This window comes from Herpailurus yagouaroundi, unplaced genomic scaffold (assembly GCF_014898765.1).
Source record: "Herpailurus yagouaroundi ecotype Mexico unplaced genomic scaffold, PumYag 203, whole genome shotgun sequence".
Classification (NCBI taxonomy): domain Eukaryota; kingdom Metazoa; phylum Chordata; class Mammalia; order Carnivora; family Felidae; genus Herpailurus; species Herpailurus yagouaroundi.
The window spans coordinates 9639273-9658730 of NW_024412434.1; the positions used below are offsets into that span (position 1 = coordinate 9639273).

At 40.7% G+C, this 19458-nt stretch overlaps 1 protein-coding gene across 1 annotated transcript in view; it reads right to left on the minus strand.

Annotated features, from left to right (window-relative positions):
* Positions 1–19458, minus strand: part of APBB1IP (amyloid beta precursor protein binding family B member 1 interacting protein) — a 97490-nt gene that overhangs the window by 7570 nt on the left and 70462 nt on the right. Inside the window, exons 8-12 of the mRNA XM_040451171.1 lie at positions 17503–17589; positions 15049–15192; positions 10689–10799; positions 4251–4349; positions 3553–3664 (exon numbers count right to left, since the gene is read on the minus strand). Coding sequence (XP_040307105.1) covers positions 3553–3664; positions 4251–4349; positions 10689–10799; positions 15049–15192; positions 17503–17589 — 553 coding nt within the window. The remainder of the gene's footprint in view (positions 1–3552; positions 3665–4250; positions 4350–10688; positions 10800–15048; positions 15193–17502; positions 17590–19458) is intronic.

Genomic DNA, 19458 nt, shown 5'->3' on the forward strand with positions numbered 1-19458 from the left:
AGCAGAGAAGTCTGGGTTCGATTTATATATTTGTGGGTGGTCAGCACATAGATGGTGCCAGGAGTGGATTTAGACCACTTAGAGGGACTGTCAATGAGAAAAGGGTTAGGATTGATTGACGAGGCTGTGGGCAATTTAAGGTGGGGTAGAAGAGTTAGTAGAGGAGGTTAGAAAAGAGTGACCATAGCAGTTGGGGGTACGATGAGAGGTCTGGAGCATGTGCTATCTTTTTTTTTTTTTAAGTTTATTTATTTTGAGAGAGAATGCACGTGTGCATGAGTTGGGGAGGGGCAGAGAGAGAGGGAGAGAGAGAGAGAGAGAGAGAGAGAGAGAGAGAGAGAGAGAGGAAGACAGAGGATCCGAAGTGGGTTCTGAGCTGACAGCAGACAGCCTGATGTGGGGCTCGAACTCACCAACTCTGAGATCATGACCTGAGCTGAGGTCGGACAATAACCGACTGAGCCACCCAGGTGCCTCAAATGTGTACTATCTTGAAAGCCAATAGAGGAGACTGTTTCAAGGAGGAATGTGTTGATGCTGCTGAAAGGTCAGAGAAGAACAGGGGTTTATAATAGTTGCATTTAGCAGCCTAGAGGCCACTGGTGGGATTAGCAAGAGCATTCTCCATAAGGCATTAGAGGCAGAAGCTTGACTGAAATTGGTGGCAGAGTCAGTGAGGGTAGAGAAGTGGAAGCAGCAAATGTAGTCTACCCTTTAAAACAGTTTGGTTGTCAGGTGGGGCAATAGCTGGAGGGAGGTGTGGAGTCATAGGAGGGTTTTAAAACTTATTTGTTTGTTTGGAGAAGGGAACAATGATAAGGACTCAGTAGAGCAGAAGAGAATGCAGAAGAGGATGGTATAATAAAGTATCTGTCGAGTCTTTGTCCTGAATTCCCGGCACAGAACTTCTAAAACTTTTGGTATTTCCAAAGTGACTGGGATATCTTTGCTATTCAGTGAACCCCTAGGATAATATCTGAGTTTATGCTAACAAGATGGGTTGGGATGTGGGCTGGTTATCAGAAAGATGAACCAAGTGATTAGAGGGTTGGGGCTTTGGGCTAATCGAACCTCTGGGGAGGGGACTGAAATCAATCATGTGGTCAATAAGAGGACAAAGAAGTTCTGCAGCCAGGACCCTCCTAGACCTTGCGCTATGCATGTGTCTCTTCGTTTGGCTGGTCCTGATATGTATCCCTTATGATAAAATTGTAATAATAAGGATAGCACTTTTCTGAGTTCTGTGAGTCATTCTAATCAACCAGAACTAGTGGGAACCCCTGAAATTGTAGCCAGGAGGTCAGATGTGTGGATGACATAGGAAGAAAGGCAGCTTTGTTGGGGACAGTGCCCTTGGTCTGAGCTAACTCCATTGGTGGGTGTCAGAGTACTGCAAAACATCAGCTGGTGTTGGAATAGGGACCAGGGCATGCATGGAAGGAATGGCCCTTGTTAGGATGTAACAGAATGGATGCGACTAGGATGGGTGCAGACGCAGGTAAGTTGTTGGTTTTAGTGGTGGGGAGTCAAAGGAGTTCCCATTTGATGGTTCCTTTGCTGGGAGTGAAAGATTTGGGGATTGGAAATCTGAGGAGAGTGAAGAACATCCAAAACAATGAGAAACTAGGAGATTGCATTGACTGGAACAGGTTTGCTCAACATTACTGACGTTTGGGACTGGAAAATTTTTTGTTGTGTGGGGGCCTATCCTATACATTGTAGGAGCACTCCTAGCCTCTACCCATTAGATGTCACTGGCATTTCCCCCAAGGTGTGACAACCAAAAATGTTTCTAGACATTGCCAAATGTTCCCCAGAGGTCAAAGTCATCCCTGGCTGAAGACTGCCAGTCTACAGAAACACAGTGAGATCAATAGGCAGTATTAAGTGTCCAGTTGTGGGTGATGTCCAAAGCTCTGTGGTGGAAGCACTTGCTTCCTCTTTCTTTTTGGTGACCAGCCCCCATCCTAAAGGTACCTACGGGCCTCCACCCATGGGAGTGAGCCAGATATGCCTCCCACAGAGCCCAGGAGTCTTTACTGGAAAGGAAACCAATGACCCTGGGAGAGATACCCTAGATGGTTTCAGAATGCCTCACCGCAAAGAGTGAAAGGGGAAGCTTGACAGCCAAGAACTTTTTTTTTTTTTTTAAATGTGCCATTTAAAATTTTTTTTTTCAACGTTTATTTATTTTTGGGACAGAGAGAGACAGAGCATGAACGGGGGAGGGGCAGAGAGAGAGGGAGACACAGAATCGGAAACAGTCTCCAGGCTCTGAGCCATCAGCCCAGAGCCTGACGCGGGGCTCGAACTCACGGACCGCGAGATTGTGACCTGGCTGAAGTCGGACGCTTAACCGACTGCGCCACCCAGGCGCCCCAACAGCCAAGAACTTTTAAGTGGTGTTTCACTCCCAAGCTGAAGACTAACAGAATTAGGAAACCCAACTCTCAACCAACCTCGGCAACCCTTTGTTTAGTAACTCAATAAACATTTACTATGTGCCAGGCTTTTAAGCTCTGGGAACACAATGTGTGGAACATGGTGAAATGGTCCTTTGTCCTTTCAAGACTTAAGAGTCTGGTAGAGAAAACAGGCACCAAATGAGTTAATGGATATACAAAATGATTACACATTGTGGTAAGTGCTCTGCAGAAAACAGTTTTATTCAGCATAGACACTTCCGGAAACTCATTGTTCACAGAGCAGCCAGGCTGGACACATCTAATGGAAATATTTTTAAATGTTGGGTTAAATCTACCTTATTGCACCTTCCACACTTTTAAGCTGCTTTTACCCTTTGAGCAGCAAAGAATACACATACTAGCCTTATGTTAGGACCGTTCTTCAACACTGAAAAACAATGACCAGAACTTTTCTGCTGCAAATGGTGCCAGTTCTTTCAACCACTAGTTATCATAAAGACAATGTGTGTGAATTGTAGCTCAGCCACTGACAAGATGCTGGGTACTATGCTTCTCCCAGCTTCAGTTTCCTCAGCTGAGGAGCGCAGATGATAATCTATACTTTGCAGGGCTGTTGTAAGAATCAGAGCGAGTATATGTAAAGCAATGCATTGTACCCTCTTCATCTCTCAGTGTTCTGTCCTCCTTAAAAATATACGCAAGAAGCTGTTATGTTATTATAGAATGTGATATCCGGGATTGGGTACAAGGCTCTGGCCATGATATCACTGAGCCAAAACACCAGGGAATGATCTCGTCCTTTGGGTGGGCTGTCTGCTGGGTGCTAGTGGAGCTTTGGACAAATATAACCTTTATACTCTGATGAGACACAGTACTCGACCAGCTCACCCTACACTGGTGATCGCCATCCTATCCATGAGCATATCACGAGAAAAGTGGTCGAAGCTTTGCTTAAGAATCACTTCTGAAGAAATAGATCCAGGTGCGTGGAGATCTTGAGCCTGACCATCAGAAGGGAAACGTACACAGTGCCAACAAAGTTCTGTTTTTACAAAATGTGTTGTGTAAGTTTGAACATGAGCTCTGAGCTCTGAACAGGTGTGAGAATTTCCTCTCTGCACGGTACCTGTAGCAGGTGGGGCTGGTGGAACTGCACCGACAGTACTCAGGTTCGTCCGAGAGGCGAGCCCGGCCCTCTCCAGAGCCCGCTGATAGTTATCATAGAGAGTCTTCCCGTACTGGGGAGAGAACACAAAAGAAGCAAGAGAGGAATCCATTTATCCCAGATTCTGCACTTGATTGCAATATACGTACTGAGAAAAAAAAAAAAAAAAGTACTTTGTAGCTACTCTTTTCACTCTTTTCTGGAGTTGTTTTTTTAGTGTAAGGATTTCAACAAAACATCCACAAATCGTTTTTTTTCACATGTTAAGTAATTTTCCAGATTGGCAGAGTCAGTTAATACTTTCATACCCAGACATTAGAGGAGAGCTTTCGCCACGCGATTTTGAGTACATAAGTCTTCATATAAATCTAACAGTCTTAATTACACATGACACATGCAAAGCTCTCCAAGAGTAAATGAAGGTCTGAGAAGTCTCATGGGAGAGTAAACCCTGATTCTCAGGTCATTGGAGAGGTCCGTGTTTCTATCACTCCCCGCTATTAAAAAAACCCCCAATGGGCAAATAAATGAGATAGTATCTTCAGCTCTGATTCACAGAGAATGGGCCAGCTGTTTCTCAGCAGCACGGAGACTGGACCCACCCAGGTCAGGATGCTGGTATGCAATTCAAGATAGGGTGAGCCCAAATGCTCTCTCACCTTGGCAATCCTTATTCCCATGACCCACTGGTTTAGGGTTCTTGCATCGTCACAGCAGAGATATTTGATATACTGGGACTCCTTCTGAATTTGGGGATGCTAGAAAAAAGTAATTTCAAAGACCATTTATAAACTATTAGCACTTTTCAAAAAAAAATTTAAGACTGTAACAATGTTAATTTCCTGATGTGGTGGCAAATTGCTACTGGCAGCAATTTCAGGATTAGAAATAGGGGTATTTTTAGAGTGGGCTCAATTTTGAAAGGATTTAAGAGATTTGTGACATGATTTATCATAAGCACTTCTTACTGTATTATCCATAATAATTTTAATTTCTCCTTTTTTTTTTAGCTTTTAAAAGCCTTTGCATATACCACGTCTCCTTTCCCACAAGAAATCCAAATCGTTTCTCCATTTATCAAATAAAGGAACTTCCCTGATGCAATTCTTAAGTCCCAGAATTAATGCTTTGTGACTCCCAACCAGTCCTAGGGATATTTAGGGATATCTCCCCTATCAGGAATTCAGGGTTTCACCTTTTGTTAACTGTCATCTCCTACTCATACTGGCCATCTTGGCCTCTGGATGGGTGTCCCAGGGAAGGAATATTCTATCTATTCTCAAGTGGCAATGGCTTGGGGTGTTGCACTAGGGTCCAAGCCCTCCAGGAGCTCATGGTCAGAGACAGCAGTGACACTGGCAGGCATGAAGAGGGGAGAGAGACACTGGTCTCTGGTCATCAGATCACCTGGGCCCCTCTTCCTTAATCCTTGTTGCCTCTGTAATTTCTGTTGTGTGTGTCTGTCTCTGATAGACTGTGTGCTCTGTGAGGGTGGGGACCATGTCTGCTGTTCACTGCTGAAGACCCCCAGTGCTTAGCAATGGCCTGGCATGTGGTCAGTATTCTGGTTTAGAGGTGGAAATAACTGTTGAAGGAAATAATGAACAAAAGCAAGATTTCCTGTTCAGCCAGAAGTGTCATGGGTACAAGGTGAGGGGCAGGCAACCAAATCTAGATTTTAAGATTTGTGCCATGTGAATTTTCATGGGCCTTTATCATTTTTAATAAGTTTTATTATAGAGAAAAATAATTACAAACATAGCCATCATGTGTGCATGCGTGTGTGTGAGCGTGTGTGTGTGTGAGACCAACTCTTCTGCCTCCATCTCTCAGAGGAGCTTGTTAATCCTGCTAGGACAGGCATAAATTAGTGGTGGTGCACATGAAATGGAGTGCTGACAGACTGGGAAGCCATCCTCAGTGCGGGAAAGGAGTGGAGCTGACCAGTTCCTCTCTAAGGGTATTGCAGACTACTCCCTTTCACTTTTGCTTCCAGCTTCATCACTGACCTTCAAGGAAATGGCTGTTTCTAAAGCTGATGTAAGCCAGCGACACCGTGCCTTTAACTTCAGTGTGAATCTGAGAAGCAACATCTGGACCAGTCACCCTGCTGATCTAACAACTCATTGCTGTTATTGCCCAGAGGGATAACAAGACCCATACAGACTCTTAGGAGCTTGATGAGAGCTTAGTAAGTTTTGGTTTTACAAATGGGAAAACTGAGGCCCAGAGAAGTTACTATATATTTTACCCCATGGTACACAAGAACCTTGGGGGTCTCTTGTCCTACTGCCTAGAATTTCTGTATTTATATTAAGCTATTAGGTCAAAATTCCAAACTTTAAAGATACCACACACAAAAAATCAGAAATTGTAAAGAATTCCTTCTTTTGGCCCTTTGACCCAGTTGAGGAATGTCCACCTTTATACTTTTGTCTTTAAATGGACCATTCCCTTGGTTTAGGTCTTTCAGCCCTCAGAATTTGCATCTGTATCACGAAAAATCATCTTAGGTTTTCGGGGGGTGACAGACACCAGGCTGCCCAACGATGCCTGTAGTTCTCCATTCTGGCAGCAGATGGCAGCATGCACTTTGTATGGCTGCTGCGCATTTCTTCGTTATTGGGGTTCAGTGCTTCCTCATTAATATAACTGTTAGAGTTTAGCTTTACAAATGTTACCCCAATGATCGTTCCCGTTGGAGGCCCTTAAAATTGAAACTATCAACGCGGATAATGTGGCCCAACAGCAAAAACGGATTTGTTACATTAATTAACTGGAAGGTCACATTGATGATAAGTACACTAAGCTGAGGACTTAGTCCCTATATGGAATGTGACATTCCACAAATGCCTGCAGCACTCTCTCCAGCCATAAAATTCACAAAACCAAACCACAGTCCTTGTCTTCCAGCACCAGAAACAAAGCCCCTTAACTTATAACAATGTTCTTTTAAAAAAAATTGTTTTTAAATGTTTATTTTTGAGAGAGAGACAAAGTGTGAGCGGGGGAAGGGCAGAGAGAGGGAGACACAGAATGTGAAGCAGGCTCCAGGCTCTGAGCTGTCAGCACAGAGTCCAACATGGGGCTTGAACTCATGAACTCAAGATCATGACCTGAGCCAAAGTCTGATGCTTAACCGACTGAGCCACCCAGGTACCCCATAACTGTATTCTTATTGACGGTCATTTAAGAGGGGCAAACATGGGTCTCTTCGGCAGTTTGTTGTTTATAATTTTTCTTAGAAAGCAGCTGTTATTTTATTTCTGACACATTTAAAAAGTTGACAATGTTACCTTGGCTTTTGGTGTATTAAAATATTTTTCATTTATTTTTTGGTTCATGGGACATGAGAGCCAGGTTCCCAAGAGCAGACTTTACATCATGTATGCTTGCAGTCAAATGCACAAATCAGCTGTCTGGGTAGAGGTATCCACTTAAACAGCACAATAAATAATTCTTAAGTATGTTATTTATCCAAATAGAGTAAAATCCAAATAGAGTAAAAGCCATTAAACATAACGGCTTTTGAGCATAAGAAAGAGGCAAGAACTCTTGAACTTGAGTTCTAACAATGGCTCCTCCTATGGTGATGAGACAGGTGTACAGAACTTGGTTCATTCTCTCCAACATTCTCACTGACCTCCTTACACTACACATACTACAAATGTATACAGGAGACAGCATCCGATGACCTCAAAGGTCTCTTGAAATCCTTAAATTTTATGATTCTAAGATGAGCTAATCTAGTGGGCACGAGGCTCCTTTCTGGCTCTCAGGACATCCTATAGCAAGTAACTGTGCTTGTTTTCCAGTCATGGCTTAGGACCCTGCCAAAGGGTTTACTCCTTAACTGAGCCTTTTGCTGAAAAATTATTTATAAAGGGGTTTAAGGAAAAAATGCTGGTTCAGTACCCCTGGCCAGACTCTTGTGCAACTGGTTTGATTATTCCTGATCATAAACAGAGAGAAGCTCTTGTAGGACATGCTGAAAGGCACACAAAGGTCAGGGCAATTGCAGAACATTACTGTTAAGAGGGATCTTACAGATCCTCTAAAGTGAGGTAACTATGTGTTATAAACAAGAAAACTATGCCAGAGAGGGTAAGTCATTTGTCCAAGACCAAAGGGAGTGGGTGAACTAAGAGCAAAGCACCTACACATTCACCAAATACCTCTGGGTGCTAAGGAATATGTCCCTCATTAATACAGATAAGAGGCTCACACCATAATTAGGAAGTGGTGGCTGGGGGTGTTGTGGGGGAGACATATGTAAAGAAATATATGATTACCCTATGACATGGTGAGTTTCATAGTAAAAGTTTGAAAACAGAAAATGAGAAAGGTTCATTGGAAGAAGCTATAGAGTACTGAAACACATCTGAGGAACACCTAGAAATTCTGTGTGGCTAATGTCTGGGACCCATGGAAAGAAGAGGCAGAAAATCAGCTCGAGAGAGCTAGAGTCAAGGGCTCGTGTCAAACTGGGATCTGGACATTGTCCTCTAGGTATCAGACATTTTAAAAGAGCAGAGTGATACAGGCGGCAACTGGCAGCCGTGTGGAAGACGGGCCTGGAGTGACAAGGAAGGACAGACAGAGGGCTAGATGAGAGATGTCTCAGATGGAAAATCAGAGTGTGATGATGGATTGGACAAGAAAGGGAACAGGAGGGGGGCGCCTGGGTGGCGCAGTCGGTTAAGCGTCCGACTTCAGCCAGGTCACGATCTCGCGGTCCGTGAGTTCGAGCCCCGCGTCGGGCTCTGGGCTGATGGCTCAGAGCCTGGAGCCTGTTTCCGATTCTGTGTCTCCCTCTCTCTCTGCCCCTCCCCTGTTCATGCTCTGTCTCTCTCTGTCCCAAAAATAATAAATAAACATTAAAAAAAAATTAAAAAAAAGAAAGGGAACAGGAGAGACTTTTAGGAAGATTTCTCTATTTCTAGCTTGGAAAAGCAGATGGGTATTATGGGTTTAATTGTGTCCCCTGCAAAGATATGCTGCAGTCCTAACTTCTGATACCTGTGATTATGACCTTATTTGTATATAGGTTCTTTGTAGATGTAATCAAGTTAGGATGGGGTCATGCTTGGTTAGGGTGGGCCCTAATCCAATATGACTGGTGTCCCTGTAGGAAGAGAAGAAACACAAACACATACAGAGAGGAGGGCCATGTGATATAGAGGCAGAGATTGGCATTATGCAGCTACAAGCCCAGGAAGGAGTGCCAAAGACTGCTGGAAATTGTCAGAAGCTAGGAGAGAGGCATGGAACACATTTCCCCTCAGAGCCCTCCAAAAGGAACCGACCCTCCTGACAGCTTGATTTTAAACTTCTGGATTCCTGAACCGTGAGAGCTTAAGTTTCCATTATTTTAAGTGAACCAGTTTGTTGCACTTTGTCATGGCAGCCCATCCTCCCCCCCCCCCCCCGCCCCCGCCCCAAAACTAATACAGCAGGTGATGGTATCATTCATCTTGATAGGGACTGCAGGAGGGAGTTTATAAGGGTGGAGGGAGGGTTGAATCACCATCTGACAGGTTATGGTTGAAGTGCCCTCAGTGCAGTTACCTCAAGGGTGGGGCTGGGAGAGAAGGTGAGACTGTCAGCTATAGACTGGGAATTATTAGCATACAGATGACAGCTGGAGCTGTGGCTGTGACTATGACTTCTCAGAGAGCACAAGTCTGGTGAGAACAGAATACAGAACCCAGGAGAACATCCCAGAATGTGTGGAAAGAGGAGGAACCCACAGAAATGGAGGAGCAGATGAACAGAGGGGGCTAGGCAGAGGGCTAGAAAATGAGGCAGTTATCACCAATGCAAAAGATGCCAGGAGGACCAGAAGCCTGAGGACTGAAACCGCTGATTGTTCATTGGAAACTTTTTAAAAGTTTTTGTTTATTTATTTTGAGGGGAGGAGGGGCAGGGAGAGAGGGGGAGAGAGAGAATCCCAAGATGTCAGTGCTGAGCCCAATTTGGGGCTTGATCTCATAACCATGAGATCATGACCTGAGATGAAATCAAGAGTGCAGACTTAACCTGATGCCCACCTCACTGGACACTTTAGTAACAGTTACAGCACAGGAGGGAGGAGAAGCCTGCAGAGTGCAAGCTCCACAGAGAAGTTCTTTGTTTTGTTCACTATATCCCAACCTCCCAGAAAGCAGTTGGCTGGAGAGAAATATTTTGGAATGAATGAGTTTTACTGACAGAATGAAAGTTGAGGACATGGAGGACATATTGCTTTCCCAAGAAGTCTGAGTTAAAGGGAAGACAGAAGCAGGCGTTGCTTAAAGGAATGGGGTGGATCAAACTGAGGGAAGTAATTTGGAACCTCCCAAACCGAGGAATATTTGAACGCGTTGTAGCCCAAGAGAAGAATTCTCTGGAGAGAGGTTGGAGATGCTGAAGCAAAACGGAGTCACTGATGGTGCGGTCCCAGGGAAGGGCTAATGCTGGAGGGGGACTGGCCTTGGAGGAGGGAGCCTTTTCCTCTGAGGTGCAGAGTTGTGAGGATGATTACTCCATTAGTTAAGTTCAGAAGTAAATATGAAGTAAACCAGGGCAACTCAATCCTTCTCTTTTCTGTCTTCTGCAAGTAGAAGGCAAGGTATGCTGAGAAGTTCGTAGATGAGAGACCCTTTGAGAAGAGTGTAGACAATGTCTGGGGACAAGGTAGAAGACGAAGTTGAGTGGGAAGTAGGGAAAAGCTGCTAAAATCTTCTGTGACTGCAGGAGCTGACACAGTTAGCAAAAAGCAGACTCAAGAACCAGAAGTGAGTGATTCAGCCCAGTTGTATGAGCCCCAAATGTGACACGGCTCTTGAGTAGACTAAGGAAAGGAAGGTGCAGAACTAAAAGAATGTTGACCCTAAATCCTAGCTCTAAGAAGTGATGAAGAAGCCTGGACAGATTCATTTTAAAGTTTTAGAATCAGAAACAGGAATTCAGGGTAGAAATGCTTCCACTTTTCCTATTTCAAAAAAATTATTATGATACACTTGTGGTTAATTATGGGACACTTAATGCTTTTTTCCTTAAAAAAATATTAACTCAACTTGTTCACAAATCTAAATCAAGGACTTCGTATAACACACCTTTAAAACAAAGCAGTGGTCAGTCGGTGCTTTATATTTCATTTTACACTGAATCCCATAGTAAATGTTGACATTTTCAAACTGTATAAAGCATGCCAGATCTCGAGATGTCTGAAAGAGAAGAGAAAAAAAATCACCTTAACTGAGTTGACAGCTAATAAATTTTCAAGGTCGTCCTTGATGGCACAACTAAGGATTACATTTTAGCAGAAAAATATTGAATTTCGGTAACTTGTTTAAGCATCTATTACGTATAAGTCTTCTAAAAGTCAAGACTGCGTTTTAAGAGGTACATGAGCACACCCAAGATGAAACTGTTCCACAAACCCAGAAATGGAGCGAAAGATTATACTGCTGTTCTAGCACCTGCGTGTGGACTCTCAGCAGCAGATCTGATGGACTGACCTTGAGTCATTGTTATTGATGCAGTCAAGACAAGGATACTGACCGTCTAGTCGGAAATTTCATTTTGGCTTTTGCCATTCTAAGTCAGTGATGGATTTCATGATTGAGCATTAAAAAAGAAAAAGCCCTCTTCAGGATGAACAATAAGAGGTAAATTTGATGCTCAGTAAATTAGCACATACTTCATGCACTTCTCCCTGAGAAAAAGGATTCCTTTCATGCTTTCTCGTTAGTGCTGGCGGTGTTGCTATGGAAACGGAAACCTCTCCTCCATGTATAATATGTGTTGTGAGGACTGCAACCTCTAATCTACATATTTGGTTACACTTCCATTACAAATTCGCTCTATTATTGTCTTTTTACCTTCACATTCCATAGTTCTTTACCAGGTTAGTGAATAAAGAATACAGGGCAGAATTGCTACACCTCAGTGCACAATTAGTCCTTTATATATGGTTGCACGGTTTTTTTTCTTGCAAGGTATTTTCTTCTGGCTTTTCAAAGTCTTGTTTTTTAATTAAAAATATAAAATATATTCATCATAATTTTTAAAAATAATGTATTAGATGTATATATAATAAAATGAAAATATTCCTCCACACTCTTTTCTCTGGAAGTACCATTGTTAATAGTTTGGAAGTATTCTTCCAAATGCTTCTGGGTGAACATTTATATACATATGTATGTGCAGACACACCCACTTACATACATACATACATACACATCCACAAATTGAAAAATATGAATGAAATTTTACTATAAATACTGTTCCATGAATTTATTTTCTTAACATGGGGTCTTTCTATATGTCAAGACATATATGAATGGATAGATACATCGCAGTCATGTAATGGCTGCACAGCATCTCACTGAATAGGTGCAATGATTTACTTAGCCATTCTACCAAAAATGACTAGAGGTTATTGCAATATTTTGCTCTTTCAAAAAATACTGTGCATCTGAGCAAATATTTCCATGGGACAGATTGCTAAATGTGCAGCTGCCATTTCAAAGGGTATTCCCTTTTATATTTGAATAGATGTTAAATTGTTCCCCAGTATGGCTGCACTCATTTATATTCTCACCTCCAGAGCACGACTGTGCCCACTTTTCTTACTCCTGCTAAAATTTGGATATTATCAATATTGTTAATTTTATCAATCCCACAGGAAGAAATATTTCACTTTTTAATTTACATTTCCCTGACTAGTAAGACAGAGCAACTTTTTAATTATTCACTAGCTACTGATATTTCTTTTTCTGTAAATTCTCAATAACCATTGCCATCTTTCTGTGAGTACATTTGTCTTTTTCTTATTGATTTGTTGAGGTCTTTATATTTTGTGGATAATCATATTTGGTTATACATGCTGAAGTGTACTCTTTGACTCCAGAACTAGTCTTTAACTTCTTCTTTGGTATCTTTGGCTATAAAGAATTAAAAAAAATCTTACACTGTCAAATTTTCTCCTTTATAATTTTGAGCTTCTAGTCTTGCTGAAGGTTTCCCCAACCCTGAATTATGAAAATATTAACCCATGTTTTTTAGAATAAAATTTAAAAGAGAATATAGATAAAAGAAGATTTAAAAATTTTTTCTAAATAGATTTAATCAACCTAGGATTTAATTTGGAACATGGTATGAGGTACGAAACTACTTTCTCCCAATGGTGATACAATTATTTCACTGCTATTTATTAAATACCACATTCTTTCCCCATTGCTATAAAATGCTCACTTCAATTTCCCTTATATTATCAGATCTCAGTGTTGATCTGTTTTCTCTACTTGTGCTATAGTAGTTTTCATCTAATGTTTTGACATCTGGGAGGAGGGGTTCTACCTCAATGCTCTTCACATTTTTTTTTTTTTTTTGGAACAGTCTCTCTTTCTGATGAATTTTAGAATCAGTCTGTGAACTTCAAGTCAAAAAATCCTATTGAAATTTTTCTTGGGATTTAATATATAGAAAGTTTTGGGGGGAGATTCATATCTTTTCATCTAGCAACATGGTACATTTCTATGTATTCAGTTCTATTTCAGTTCTTTTATTAAATTTTGTATTTTATGCCATATAGGTCTTGAACATTTCCTGTTGAGTTTATTGTTAGGTATTTTTGTATTTTTTGTTTCTACTATGCATTAAATAATTCATTACATTTTAATTAGCATATTATCTGTACAAAAGAAAATAATTTCTTGTTTGGTAAATTTATTTGGTCTTAATAGTTTTTCAGTTAAGTGTCTTATATTGTCTGGTAGACAATCATGTCAAGAGTGAATAAAGACAGTTTGGGTCACCTGGGTGGTTGGTTGCTCAGGTTAGTTGCTGACTCTTGATTTTGACTCAGGTCATGATCCCAGGGTCGTGAGATAGAGCCCTGTATCAGACTCCGTGCTGAGCATGGAGCCTGCTTAAGATTCTCTCTCTCTCCCTCTGTCCCTCTCCCCAACTTGTGCTCTCTCTCTTTAAAATAAAAAAATTTAAAAAAATTTTTAAAAAAAAGAATGAATACAGTTTTGCCTCTTCATTTCCAAAAATCCTACTTCTTATTCTTTCTCTTCATTCCTTGGCTCCTTCCTCCATTCTGAGGTTAATGGTAGTAGTGAGAGAAAGTACTCTTGCCCAAAGCCAATGTGTTGTGATAGGTTTATTTATACATCTAATTTACACGTAAATGCCAAAAACATAGCACTTCCAAAATAATTTCTGTGTCAGCTATTACATCCCAGTGTGGGGCCAGAATGAAGGTGGCATAAATGGGAAGGTATCAGTTCTCTAAGACTGACACTAAGTAGGCCCAGTAGCTGCCCTCCACCAGGCATTACCCATAATGCCTCTCCTGCATTCCCACAGAGATAGAGGAGCAGATCTGGATATTTCCCATGACTTCACCTGCTTGGGAATGTAGGTCAAGCCTTATTAGAAACCTGCAGTTTGTACATATGCCATTGGGTGGTGCCCTGGATTTGGCAGTGAAGGCAAAATGCTTCAGCATACCTCAGATATAGAGAGCTGAGAGGTATCCTAAAGCTTTTTAATGGTGAACAAAAGATGGAAATGCCCCAAGCCTCTAAAATAAGGGTCTCAGGAAAAGCTAATGGTCATAATGAGAGTCTAAATTCATTTCAAAGATGAGGAATTTATGATATGCTTGTACTTCTGAGGCAATAATCCTGAATCACCAAGTAGAAGTTAAACGACAGCTAAGATCCTCTCTTAAAACAGGCAGGGAAAAGCATATAGCACACCTCAGAGAACAATTTAAATGCTCAGGGAATAAGGGCTACAATCTTGATGTAGATCTGTCAATGCTTATACCTCTATGATTCCAGATAGAAGTTTATATATAGACTATAGAACAAGAGAGTAAATACAGGAGGAAAACGTCCTCAGAAATAGGTATGTAAAGTAGCAAATTACTCTCTAGAAAAGTGCTTCTGCTATAATTTTTGAAACCTGACTTTAAAACAGATAAAATTCTTTGCCTTCAGGAGAAAGCTATGGAAAAATTCAAAAGGACTTCTGTAATTCTGTCAGAATAGGATATGCATTTATTTATTTATTTATTTATTTATTTATTTATTTATTTTTATTTTTATTTTTTTTTTCAACGTTTATTTATTTTTGGGACAGACAGAGACAGAGCATGAACGGGGGAGGGGCAGAGAGAGAGGGAGACACAGAATCGGAAACAGGCTCCAGGCTCTGAGCCATCAGCCCAGAGCCCGACGCGGGGCTCGAACTCACGGACCGCGAGATCGTGACCTGGCTGAAGTCAGATGCTTAACCGACTGCGCCACCCAGGCGCCCCAGGATATGCATTTATATAAACATTGTAGGAACACAAATCTCAGAACAAAGGAGTGTATTTAAATTACTGTCTGAGAATTTCTTCAGGTTCATTTTCATGAAATGATTTTTTGATAAAGCGTATTACTTTATTTTCCTGACCTTAGTCTTTCCTTTGGGTACATAATAAATTCCAGAAGCCCGTAAAAGAAAATAGCGCCTTTTCCAGGATTTCTTTCCGTCTTCTTTCAGATAAAGAGCTCCTTCAAGTTCTGGCACAATGACAGATGTTCCACAGAAACTTTCCTGAAATTGAGATTCCAATTATGGAGAACACGTGAAAAAAAAAACACAAATTTTTGTTCACATTTAAACAAACTATGGCAAACTAGCCTTTTAGCCAAACCAGCTAAAAGTCACTTGTCTGTAACTCTGCATACAATTATACTGCATGCTGTTTGCCAAAAGAAAGGAAGGATACCATGGTGGTTGAACCTCAGCTCTTGAGTTAGACCTCAAGACTTCTCAACTACTTACTTTTGTGACCGTGGGCAAGTCATTAAATCTCAGTTCCTTTGCTTGCAAAAATGGAGTAATAATAGCTCCAACTTCATAAGAAAGGTTATGAGTACAATCTTGGTGTACTGTGAAAGTAAGCATTAAATAAAGGCTATTTCTGTTATTATAAGTTGGTAAATAGAAAAATTATTTCTTTTCCTATAAGTAAAAATAATTACTATTTTACTGCCACTAAACAGAAAAGTTAGAATATATAATTCTTCACATAAACATGTGTATGTTAATTTATTCTTGGGATAGTTTTCTTACTGAAGAATGAAGAAGGCAGTTATTAACACTATGGTATCAGAAAAGGAGAAGGACAAAGCAAATTCTCTAGGTGTAGATTTTCGAATGTGAAAACTTAGATATAATGAAATAATTCTTAGTAAATTTCTTTTAAAAAGCAATTCAGTAAAAGTACAGCATTTTATTCCAGTTCAAATACTCAAACTTACTTTTGGCTTTCTTTTTTGTAACTCTCAACCCCCTTCTACTCCATCTCATAAATGGAGAATAACTTTTAGTTTTGTACCCTGCCAGGAAATGTATATATAGTGGAGCTGGGACACATTTTTGTTCATATTCTCCTCCAATTTAGCTAGTATTAGTTGCCTTGTCAATAATCTCTTCAATCAGATATTTGGCCCAAATTAGAAAGCAGAATAGTGCTGATTTTTCATAGCGTAACATCCTTTGTATTTTCTTTCACATCCAGCCTTTAATGCACCGCTGAAGTCCTAGAACAAGAACTATTCAGGCAACTGTATAAACCAAGGCACAAGCTGTCCCTGAGTTACAGACAGCTGATGATTAAAAACAAACGGCTGTGTCAGGAAACTTCACTCTCCCCTTCCCTGTCTGTCAGTTTCCATCACTGCTAGGTACACTCAGAACCTGAATCTCCTTGTTGCTGGGTACCTGGTGCTTTTTCTTCCTCGACACAACCTGGAGTCTGCTAAATGCAGAGAATGTCCCTATCCCCACTGCTACGCCTTCGTGTGAAATACCCACTGTGCTCTTGGCTCCAGAAGCTGGAATTTATAACATGTTTTCAGGACCTTGTGAGTGGCAGAAGGTTCTGATGTCTGCTCCATCTGGTTATGGGCTTGTGAGAATGTGGTGGGGAGAGAAACCTGTGCGGGAGCCTGGCCAGGTCTTGGTGAATAACAGAAAGGGTGCTAATCAATGTCAGCGAACTGGCTCCAGGTGTGAACATGCGTCCAGAGCTCACCAGGTCATCTGAATCTTCAGAAGAAGCCTCAAAAGAAAACAAAAGGTCAACACATTTTTGAAGGTGAAGAAAACCTGGGCTGGAACCCTACACAGGTTTTCTTCACCCTCACAAGTGTGTTGACTTTAGATCTCTGCACTCATCTGCATTATGTGCTGGGAGCAGAGCCCTGATTTTTAGCACAGTTACTACCTGAAAACTCACTAGGAGTTTCAAAAAAAACCAACCATCAAATAAACTTCTGGAACATGCCCCTATAGTGATAATCACGAACATCTGCACAGTAATCGACCCAGTGCTTCCATTACTGCCCTGGATCGCTGTAATAATTCAGTATGATCGAGGTTCTTGGACTTGCCGTATAACATCCGAACCTCAATGGCAGACCCAGACCTTGTGTCAGGTCTCCTAAGGCAAAGCCCACACTTCCTACCACACCTGGCTACTGAAAGAACATTTTAGAATTCACTGTAAACAAGGTTTGGAAATCCTTACATCTGACTTCTGGGGAGCACTTCAGTAATGAAAAACATGGAATGTTAAGAGACGAGTTTTACGTGGATTCTTAAGTGTTTTAGGCGAGAATCACTAATCCAACTTCATGAAAGTAAAATATAGTCTAAAGCCATACTTTTAAACAACTGACTCAAAGAACCAGTTTAATTATCTAAATAGCTATAATTTAGTAATAATTTGATTTTAAAACCCCAAGTTCAAATTTCAGTGTGTCTCAGAATATCCCATTGTTCTAAGAAGCAAATAATTTAAAAATAGATACAGTTAGCATCCTTCTCTTTTCTTCTACTCTGCAAAATTACACTTACCTCAAGTAAGGATTCCTTGTTCTTAGCATTCATTTTCTCACTTGTTTCCTTCCCTTCTTTTTTTCCTTTGTTATCCAAGTAAAAATTCTAAAGAAAATATTAAGAGATCAGAATCAGTGAGTGTTCATCGCCATGCTAGCCACTGCAAGGGACTCACTGTCTTGCTGTAGAGAGAAGACGCACCTATAGGAAAAAGAGTGGGGACCACAACATATGGTATCTGTCAACCAAGTGCCTTACCGAGGCTTTACCAAGTGCTGACTACCGAGGCGGATGTAAAACCTTCTCTTCCTCCCATTGTGCACAATCAACGAGGAAACAAACATAAAATAGAAAACACTAGCAAAGGATATGACAACATTTAATTGTTAAATTCCATTGTCTAGAAAACGTGTCAAATGCTGGAAGCGGGGAGACCCTAATGTACTGGAAGAGCCTGGGTCTGGATTGCTGGTGGAGCCCGTGCCCCATGTGCTTGTGGAGGTCATGTAGCCTCCCAAGGTCCTGTGGACTAGAGATTCTGGCGGATGAAGAGAAACTTGAAATCTGGATTTTTATAAATTTAGTGACTACTTTAAGTTTTAAAAACCACAGCACAGGGTTTGCTGCTTGGCAACTTCTAAGGACAGACAGAAGCAGAAAGGGAATTTCTGGAAAGGGAACTAGCTTCACAACGGACAGGGAAGACCATGGTTTTAAAGCATTCATGAATGGGTGCATAGTCTCTAAGTGGGGTTTGTATTAACCCATGTATCATACCTTGTTAATACTGAGTATCAATGAGAGGGCTGAGACAAAATGATAAACGAATGTTTCCAAAAAATCATGAGTATCCAAGGGTTAATCTTCACATAACCAGTATAGCTGAGGTATCAATATACAAAGTGATTATTATGAGTGACCAGTGTCATAATTAAAACACTGAGGACTTTTATGTGAAAATGTAGAGTTTTGTAAAATAACGCATGAAAAAAATGTATTAAAACTGGAACATATACCTCTGGAGGACAGTGACTGAATTTAGACACAAATGTGTCTAACAGACATAGGAAAAGATGCTCAATATCTGTAAAAATACAAATTAAAACTACAATGAGATATAACCTCCCATCTGTCAGAATGGCCAAAATTAACAAAACAAGAAACAACAAGTGTTGGTGAGGATGTAGAGAAAAAGGAACACTCATGCACTGTTGGTGGGAATGCAAACTGGTGCAGCTATTCTAGAAAACAAGATGAGGTTCCTCAAAAAGTTAAAAATAGAACTACCCTATGATCCAGGAATCGCATTACTGGGTATTTACTCCAAAAGTACAAAAACACTAATTCAAAAGGATACATGCACCCCTATGGTTATTGCAGCATTATTTACAATAGCCAAACTAGGGAAGCAGCCCAGGTGTCCATCAATAGATAAATGGATAAAGAACACACACACACACACACACACACACACACACACACACACACAGGAATATTACTTAGCCATAAAAAAGAATAAAATCTTGATGTTTGCAACAACAGAGATGGAGCTAGATGGAAACCAATTTGACAGTAAATTATATATGTATATATATTCTATATATATATATACACATATATATAAAAGACTGACAAAAAAAGAGGTGGAGCTAGAGACCATAATGCTAAGTGAAATAAGTCAGTCAGAGAAAAACAAATACCGTATGGTTTCACTCATATGTGGAATTTAAGAAACAAACAAGCAAAGGAAAAAAAGAGAGATACAAACCAACAGACTCTTAACTACAGAGAACAAACTGATGGTTACCAGAGGGGATGTGGGTGTGGGGGGGGGGGGGAATGAGGGAAATAGGTGATGAGGATTAAGGAATGCACTTTTCATAAGAAGCACTGGGCAAGATATGGAATTGTTCAATTACTCACTATATTGTCCACCTGAGACTAATAGAACATTTTTTAAAAAGTTTATTTATT